The 9,403-nt window shown below is 34.7% G+C and overlaps 1 protein-coding gene across 1 annotated transcript; it reads left to right on the forward strand.

Annotated features, from left to right (window-relative positions):
* Positions 1–1,193: 1,193 nt before the first annotated feature.
* LOC144889217 (uncharacterized) lies at positions 1,194–4,791 on the forward strand. Its single transcript, XM_078769250.1, has 4 exons — positions 1,194–1,865; positions 1,953–2,081; positions 2,513–2,636; positions 2,748–4,791. The coding sequence occupies exons 1-4, from the start codon at positions 1,813–1,815 to the stop codon at positions 3,201–3,203; spliced, it is 762 nt and encodes a 253-aa protein (XP_078625376.1). The 5' UTR covers positions 1,194–1,812; the 3' UTR covers positions 3,204–4,791.
* Positions 4,792–9,403: the final 4,612 nt, after the last annotated feature.

Here is a 9,403-nt window from a genome sequence, read left to right on the forward strand (position 1 = left end):
TTAGTGTTGAAAAACCACTTTTTGCACTTGTATTGGTGCAGGAAACCACTTTTGCACTTGTATTAGTGTGGAAAAAACACTTTTCGCACTTGTGTTAGTGTTGAAAAACCACTTTTCGCACTTGTGTTGGTGCAGGAAACCACTTTTGCACTTGTATTAGTGTGGAAAAACCACTTTTCGCACTTGTGTTAGTGTTGAAAAACCACTTTTCGCACTTGTGTTAGTGTTGAAAAACCACTTTTCGCACTTGTGTTGGTGCAGGAAACCACTTTTGCACTTGTATTAGTGTGGAAAAAACACTTTTTGCACTTGTGATAGTGTTGAAAAACCACTTTTCGCACTTGTGTTAGTGTTGAAAAACCACTTTTCGCACTTGTGTTGGCGCAGGAAACCACTTTTGCACTTGTATTAGTGTTGAAAAAACACATTTTGCACTTGTGATAGTGTTGAAAAACCACTTTTCGCACTTGTGTTAGTGTTGAAAAACCACTTTTTGCACTTGTGTTGGTGCAGGAAACCACTTTTGCACTTGTATTAGTGTGGAAAAACCACTTTTCGCACTTGTGTTAGTGTTGAAAAACCACTTCTCGCCCTTGTGTTGGTGCAGGAAACCACTTTTGCACTTGTATTAGTGTGGAAAAAACACTTTTCGCACTTGTGTTAGTGTTGAAAAACCACTTTTCGCACTTGTATTGGTGCAGGAAACCACTTTTGCACTTGTATTAGTGTGGAAAAAACACTTTTCGCACTTGTGTTAGTGTGGAAAAACCACTTTTCGCACTTGTGTTAGTGTTGAAAAACCACTTTTCGCACTTGTGTTAGTGTTGAAAAACCACTTTTCGCACTTGTGTTAGTGTTGAAAAACCACTTTTCGCACTTGTGATAGTGTTGAAAAACCACTTTTCGCACTTGTGTTAGTGTTGAAAAACCACTTTTAGCACTTGTGTTGGTGCAGGAAACCACTTTTGCACTTGTATTAGTGTGGAAAAAACACTTTTTGCACTTGTGATAGTGTTGAAAAACCACTTTTCGCACTTGTGTTAGTAGTGTAATAATGTTGCTTCTGGGACACCTCCGTTTAACATGGGAAATCCCTATCTAATGTCATTTACCCCCTTGTCTTTTTCAAAAATCATAAACACCTCTATTTCTCCCACCCTCATCTTTATGAACCTTTTGTCTGTAGTACCTATCCTTAATGTTGTTCATTAGACCACTCAAACACTACAAATATTTGTTTTCTCTTATAGACCTATCATCCTTCTTCTACATATCATCTGGCAGATTAATCTTTGACCCACTCAAACATTGACCCATTCACTTCCATATTAATTCTTTCCCTCCCTCATTGCCCCTAAACACCTATATTTCTCTCACCCTGTTCTTTACGAACCTTCTAACCTTTTGACATGTTATCCTTATTCATTAGACCACTTAAACAATGCTGTGTGAACCTGTGATCCTTCTGACCTTATGGACCTTTTAACCTTTTACTCTTAATATCATCTGGTGAATATGGCCCACTCAAACAACGACCCTACAAATATTTGTTTATGCGTGGGAAATAATTTAATTCTCCTCCAACTTCCATCACCATACTCAAACCTTTTTTTATTAATTCTTCGCTTTTGAGAAATGACGTTGTTTCAATGACTTGGATAACTTCCCAGAAAGATTTCATTGTCTTATTTCCTGTTATTCACACACGCTCAGGGCTTCCCCGAAATGACTGCATGTCGTCATTTCAAGAAAATACATTTTGTTCATTATAAAAGAACGTGTTCAATTCAATTTTGATCATTGGGGATCGACATGTCTTACTACTCCATCCTTTACTCTGATAAAGAAGAAGAATACTCACCAAGGTAAGTTTCATTTAAAATTAAAGTGTTTAAAGCTTTGTATGGGATTAATTATACAACAAATGACTTAATATTCCTTTATCTTTACAGCAATGCGAATATCCTGGCAGAACTTCAAACTGGTTGGAATGAAAATACTGCAGAATCTCAAGAGTTGCAAAACGAAATGAACTTGAACAACCTGCCTGTTTCACCATTCTTGGAAGATTCATATGCAAGGTAAGATACTAAATATTAATACATTTGTGTTAAACGACGCTGCCTTAGTGTGTGTGTGTGTGTGTGTGTGTTCGTGTGTGTATGTGTTTGTGTGTGTTCGTGTGTGTATGTGTGTGTATGTATCTGTGAATGTGTGTGTGTATGTGTATGTGTGTGTTCTTGTGTGTATGTATCTATGAATGTGTGTGTGTGTGTGTGTGTGTGTGTGTGTGTGTGTATGTGTGTGTGTGTATGTATCTGTGAATGTGTGTATGTGTTTGTGTGTGCGTTCGTGTGTGTATGTGTGTGTGTGTATGTATCTGTGAATGTGTGTGTGTATGTGTATGTGTGAATGTGTATGTGTGTGTATGTGTGTGTATGTGTGTGTGCGTGTGTGTGATGTTTTGTCAAGCTTACTTCAACATAGTAATTTCTCCTTATTTTGTTTGCAGCCTTGAAGACCAAAGCTTGGAGTGGGACGATTTTGATTTTCCAAAGAGTGGTTATTTCCCGTCAACATGTGGTACCCTAAATTTTCAACTCGACCACTTGAACACAAAGCTCGATTTTTTAGAGGTATGTATCCCAATATCCTCATATCCTTGTGTGTGTGTGTGTGTGTATGTGTGTGTGTGTGTATGTGTGTGTAATATTTTCTCTCCCCTCTTGTCCTCTTGCCTTTGACAGAAAGAGATTCCAAACCTGAAGATATCTGCTGCTGTTGAAACTACCTTTGTCTTATGTTGGGAAGAGATTGATGATTTGTGCTGGGAAGAAGTTGAATGTATAATACCTCAAGGAAAATGTTTTTGTAATATGAAGCTTTTGTTTAAAATATTATTTATATATATATGCTTTGTCCAGAATTATTTAATTATTAATTACAAGAAAAGAATAAAGGTTAGAAGGAAGGGGGTGCGTTCCCCCACCCTTGATTTCCCCCATCCCACCCCTCCCCTCCCCTTGTGTGTGTGGGGAAGGTGGGGGTGGGATGAGGGGGGATCAAGGGTGGGGGACGCACTGGGGGTGGGGGATGATGGGTGTGGTCTGTGTGGGCGGGGTCTGTGTGGGCGGGGTCTGTGTGGGCGGGGTCTGTGTGGGCGGGGTCTGTGTGGGCGTGGTCTGTGTGGGTGTGGCTTATGATTTTAATTTATTTAAATTTTTTTTTATTACCACTAATTAAATTAGCTAATCTGGGTGGGGTGAATAGAAATGTTGTTTAATGAATTATTAGCTTTGTTTTTTGTAATTCTTGCGAGTAAAATGAACCCAAGATTTCCTCTCCATTTAAATCATATAATTTGTAGGTCCAAGGGACTGTATCCATTACATCAATGATTTTAAATAATTCACGAGTCCATTTTTGTGTATAACCTTTCTCAAAATGGCTTTTCCATTTGTATATCCTTACCATATCACCAACTTTGAACTTGGGCTTTCTCAAATTAATCTCCTTTTCATATTCTAATTTTGTAAATGTTTCTGATGGTTTTGATTGTGTTGATGAATGAACTGTATTATTGTAATTATCTACAATATCCTGAATTAAATACACCCATTTTTGAGAACCGAGTTGTGTGAATTTTTTATATAATTTCTCTTTTAAAGTACGATTAAAACGCTCAATAACAACTGCCTTTCCTTCATTAAAGGTGCTGTATAATTTAATACCCTTCCCCTTAAGAAATTTCATGAATATTTTGTTATAGAACTCTGTTCCCTCATCAGTCCATAACTTCTTTGGTTTCCTTTTATCCCGATCAAATATTAGCTTAAAGGCTAACATTAAAGTATCACCCCTTTTATTTTTTAAAGGGACAACCCAGGCAAATCTACTCCTCAAATCAATAACGGTTAAAGCATACCTGTATCCCCTGTCATTATTCAATTCAATTAAATCAGCGGACCATATGTGGTCAGTGTATTTAGAATAAACCTTCCTTCTTTTAAACTTTGTGATTATAGGTTTGTGTAATTCTTCAGCCAAAAGCTCCTCAGTCTTGATGGCATCATTAGAGCCTAATAGTTTTTTGAGGAATAACCAAGACCAAGTTTCAATTTAGCATTTATCAAATTTCTCACAATAAACCTATCAACTTTCTCTCTCAACGTTGGATTTTGTATCAAAGACAAATTATACAACATTTCGCTGTCGGCTTTATGTTTTTCAGTCAACGTAGTGGTTTTCCCATAAGCAATATCATGCTTCATACACACTTCGTCAACCCTATTTGTAGGTTTAGACCAAGGTTTAGGATTGTCAGCCTCATCTAATCTTTTATCCAAGTTTGTTCCTGGACCACAGAAAGAATACCCTGGAAGGTGTAATTCCCCTGGAATTCCAGTTGTTGTAAATTTACTTCCTGACAGAAACTTTTGTATGTCTCCTCCTCTTTTAGGAGAGATGAATTGGCACTTTTTAGAGCCACATACTTGACATATTCCTTTTTGATAAACTCTATTATTTTTAGCTTTAACATAAGAGATATTTTTAGATTTAGTTTTCTTTTTACATTTGAGACAATAACTCATATTTATTTATCAGAAAAATTCCGACAGAGTATCAAAACCTTTTTGGTTTTCAACATATACATTTCAATCTTTATTTTTAAAACATAAAGAATCCTAAGGAATGCCTTCACTCTCTCCTCCATTTATTTACAAATAAAAACTAACTAAAGTCAATGACACCAACATCATCAATCACATAATCTTTTCCTTCTTCTTCTTCTTCTTCTTCACCACTTTCTCGTTTAAATCTCTGAAATTGAAGACATTGACGTTCTTATTTTTGAAACCATTATCTTCATAAGAGTTGTTAATTCTTTAATTTCCTCTTCGGTGCGTTGAGATTGATTTATTTGCTTTAATACACTCAATCTTTTATGAATCTCAATGATTTCCATCTTTTTATATTTTTCCTCCCTCTCTCTTTGCTCCCTCTCCTCCTCCTCCATTTTCTCCCTTTCCTCCTTCTCCCTTTCCTCCCTCTCCTCCTCCTTTTTCTCCCTTTCCTCCTTCTCCTTTTTCTCTCTTTTCTCCCTTTCCTCCCTCTCCTCCTCCTTTTTCTCCCTTTCCTCCTTCTCCTTTTTCTCTCTTTCCTCCTTCTCTTCTTTAACTCCTTCCTCATTTATCTTAGCAATTTTTGATATCAATATTTTCACAGCATTCATTCTTTCTTTATTTTCCTCTTCGGTGAGTTGAGATTTATCTTCTTGCTGTAATACATCCACTCTTTTTTGAATCGCTCTGATTTCCATCTCCCTCTCCCCCCTCTCTCTTTGTTCCCTCTCCTCCTTCTCTCTTTTCTCTCTTTTCTCCTTCTCTTCTTCAACTCCTTCCTCATCCCTTGCTACCCTTGAGTTTAAACCCCAAAGAATATTATACATATACTCATCTGGATTTTGAGATATTCTTGTATCTATAATTATTTTTCTCATAATAGGATACCAATAAGATTTGTTGACGATTTCTAAAAGAGTTTTATATTTCATAACTTTGAGAAGTTCATTTTTATTTAATATTTTAAACAAGTCTCTATTTGTGGGTTTAACAATATCAGTATAAGGCCAGTTTTTTATGACAAAATTCCCATGTATATGCTCCAAATCATAAGGTATGTAATACCGAGCACCCTTTTCTTGTAGGTATCCTTGAATACAAAAATTATAATTCTCTTGTAGTCTTCTTCCTGCCATTTATGTATCAGAAATATATGTGAGATTAATATTATGACAGGTAATACCACCCCATCTTCCCACTACCAAATCGGTTTGTATTCCTCGGCTTTCTATCCTTATCTCATTACCTTCCTTCTTTGTCATGCGAACCATCGCTATACTATCATATATTTTTATTTTCTTAAAATCACGTATTTGTTGTTTACTAATTGTACTTCCACATAAATCCTTATCTTCACCAAGTGGATAATATTCTTCTTTACGAGACTGATTTAAATCATGTAGGTCTTCTATGTTTATTGAAAAAGACCAATTATACCCTAAATCAGGCATATCATACCCCCATTTATTAATTCGCATATTAACTAAATGTCCTTCTTTATAAAATTCAATTGTAAGCAGGTAGTTAAATTCAATGAGGAAAGGTGTATGGTCAGTATAACCAGGTGTTGTGGTTGTAAATTTTACTTCTTTCACAAAACGTGCTGTTTTCTTTAAAAATATATATTGTGATAAATCACTTAATCTAATTAAGTCATTCGCATCTGTAGGGTTTGGATAATTGATTAATTTATAAGTATTCTTCATATTAATATTTTTACTTACACTATATTTTTGTCGTTCAGCCTGTGCCTTTGTATAATAATTTGATAAATCAATATCCTGAGAGGATTTTCCAAAGATAGAACCATCTTTTCCAACATAAGTCATTTATATTAGATTAAAAATGATATCATAAAACTTTTCATTATTGTTGAGTTGAAATAATACATATAAACATAATTGACCACAACATTTAGAATTAATTTCTTGAACTTGAAATGTTTGATAAACACCATTCTGTAAGAATTGTATTACTTCAACAGGTGGTGGCATACCATAACTATCAAAATAATATTTATCCTGACTATTATGAATACAAACCCAATGAGAACCATTCTGTGTGTCTAAATTCATAATAATATTCTTTGTATTCTTATTTATATGTATTAATTCATCTCTCATACAGATTACCACATTATCAATTTTTAGTGTTTTACAATACTTGGCTAGTTCTATATTTGACGTTGTATTCTTTCCAAATTGTTTAAACCATTTATCCATTTATTTATGAGAAAGATACAATCCATTACCCCGTTTAGTTAGTTTAACACCCGCTTGAGCGATAGAGGAAAGCATATCACCAACCAACAATCTAGCTTTATCAGGTAGACTTTCAAGTTTTTGAGCAAAATCTACAATTACACCACTTCCACTAATTTGTTTCTCCAACTCCTTGTTATGTCTTTCCAATTCTTTTTGAGCTTTTAGTTGTGCCTTCCTTTCGTTAGCAGTTTTTACCGCTGCTGAAATACCACCAGTCAATGCTCCCGCCGCACTTAAACCAGCAAATAAAGGAATTAGAAACGGGAGAAATCCTCCTCTTGACTCATCTATTGAATATTTCTTTAACATAGGTTTCGTCATTTTAATTTTAAGTGATCCAACATCATTTAGTGTTTTTACTTGTGTGTGTGTGAGTAAAACATCAATTCTTACAGCTCCTTTTCTTTGAATTGTATTAACATTAATAATACAAGGCTTTTGATTTTGAATACAAGATGTTAATTTATTAAGATTGATTTGATTAACATATACCCCAACCATTTATTTATGAGAAAAAACCTATGTGATATTAATCATAACACCATTATCTGTATTAATCTGTAATTCTGTTTCCTCCAAAAGCAAACAATAAGCATCAACTTCTTCATTCTCCCCTCTTTCAATGTATAGAGAAGTATCCACTCGATTAGACTTTATAGTTTCCTTTTGAGAACTCAGGTCAATTGCGTAGATTGTATATAAACCTTTAAATGCAACCATATCCAAAATAGGATCATTATTACCATTACTTTCACACACCTTTTGGTAGGACTTGTAGGCTTCCGCATAATCATTTTTTTCCCAATCAATTTCCAATCTATCTCGCGGATAAAATGTGCCATCAAGAGAAACCCGAAGTTGTTTCACCTTAGCATTATCACTCAGCGCATTATTCTTATTAGTACCGTCCTCTCCATCTGGTTTTTTAAAAATGAGCCAGAGGTATCGTGGCTTTCCTTGAAGAACACCCAAATTCCAAGTGTAGGTAGTGTGTTCCAGTTTAACGTGTTGACATCTTCTTTTAAGGTATGATACATTTAGCGGTTTCTTTGAGTTAAGTCTTCTATTTAACATCTCTTCCGTTTTAAGATTAGGAGTATATTCACTGATATACCAACACAAATCATTAATAACAAATTTATTGTTGTCTCCAAAAGCATTTTCATCCCCAAAAAGCAACCTATTTACATTATCATTCCTTTGTAGTTGAAATCTAATTTTAAGACCATACAAAACTTTATCATAATCGCAAAATCCAAATATACCTTTAAGAGGTACTGCTACGGTAAAACTATTCACTGCTTTTGTTTCATCATTATACATTGACTTCCTTTGACTATAACCAGGGTCTGCGTTTGTACCCGTTGACATATCAGGAATAAAACCTTCAACAGCTCCCTTACCCATTCTATCACTAAACGAATATAGTGTAAATTTCATCATTTCAGATGTAGCAGAGACATAATCAACCGCTTCAACCTCTTGTGTTCCAATATACAGGCGGACACTGTCAAACATTTTCCAGAAGAAATCATTTACGAGTGTAGCATTAGTATTATTCGCAGCCTTAGTGAATTTAAATTTACACAGCAAGAAACTATCAGCTATATTCAAGTAAGTTTGTTGATTATTTATTTCAAAACTTTTTGTTCCGTTTGAATTCCAGTCTGTTCCTGTTATAGCATTTACCTTAAAATAGTCTTCCTTTTTAGTGGAGTTTGAAATGATAATCGTATCATCCAAATCATAGATACTATCAATCGCTTCCATACTTGTATTTATATAGCATTAAAATTGTTGAAACCCTGACCCAAGTATTTTAATGATTTTTTGTCGTTCTTGTGAAGATAGTTGAGTTTTACCTTTTTTTATTTCTTTGATTGCTTGTAATTTATGAGACTCCTTTTGAGCATCTTTTATACTCTTTATAGCACCCGCAACGGAGCCCACGGCAGAAGCAGTTGAACCAATTAGGTCTTTATGTTTAAGGATGGTTGAACCAATACCCATTAGAGTATCAATTATCCCATCTCCTTTATTTCGAAATTGATGACCTACACCTCGTTGTCTCTTAGGTTTATAGTATCCTCTACCCACATACCTTGTATAGTCTGGTGAAAGGAACATGCCCTCCCCTGTAATTATTTTATATTTTCCCAACTCGTGTTTTCTCACAATAACCATTATTTATTTATTGAAAAACTTCACGTAGGTGAATTCTGATGGATATAATTTCATCATTAAAGGATATCATACGATTATCTTGGTCGGTTATCCTAAAATTTACTCTGTATATGGTTTTTCCTGACACAGGTAAATAGACAAGATTTTTTGGTTCCATATTAAATTTATAACCAATCGGGGTTGAGTATGCACTGAATGAAAATATTGTATTTGTTCTTATTCCATCGTTATAAGCACCATCAATCAAATCACAATGAATTAATACTGAATTTATACCGGAGGATATTTGGATAACATTATCACTGTAAAACGTCCCGTTATTTTCAATCTTTT

The sequence above is a fragment of the Myxine glutinosa genome, unplaced genomic scaffold (genome assembly GCF_964187855.1).
Source record: "Myxine glutinosa unplaced genomic scaffold, kmMyxGlut1.1 SCAFFOLD_1794, whole genome shotgun sequence".
NCBI lineage: Eukaryota > Metazoa > Chordata > Myxini > Myxiniformes > Myxinidae > Myxine > Myxine glutinosa.

Coding starts and splice junctions, on each gene's coding strand:
- LOC144889217 (XM_078769250.1), top strand. CDS start 1,813: ATGTCTTACTACTCCATCCTTTACTCTGATAAAGAAGAAGAATACTCA. Junction 2,082..2,512: donor TTGGAAGATTCATATGCAAG/GTAAGATACTAA, acceptor TTTTGTTTGCAG/CCTTGAAGACCAAAGCTTGG. Junction 2,637..2,747: donor CAAAGCTCGATTTTTTAGAG/GTATGTATCCCA, acceptor TGCCTTTGACAG/AAAGAGATTCCAAACCTGAA.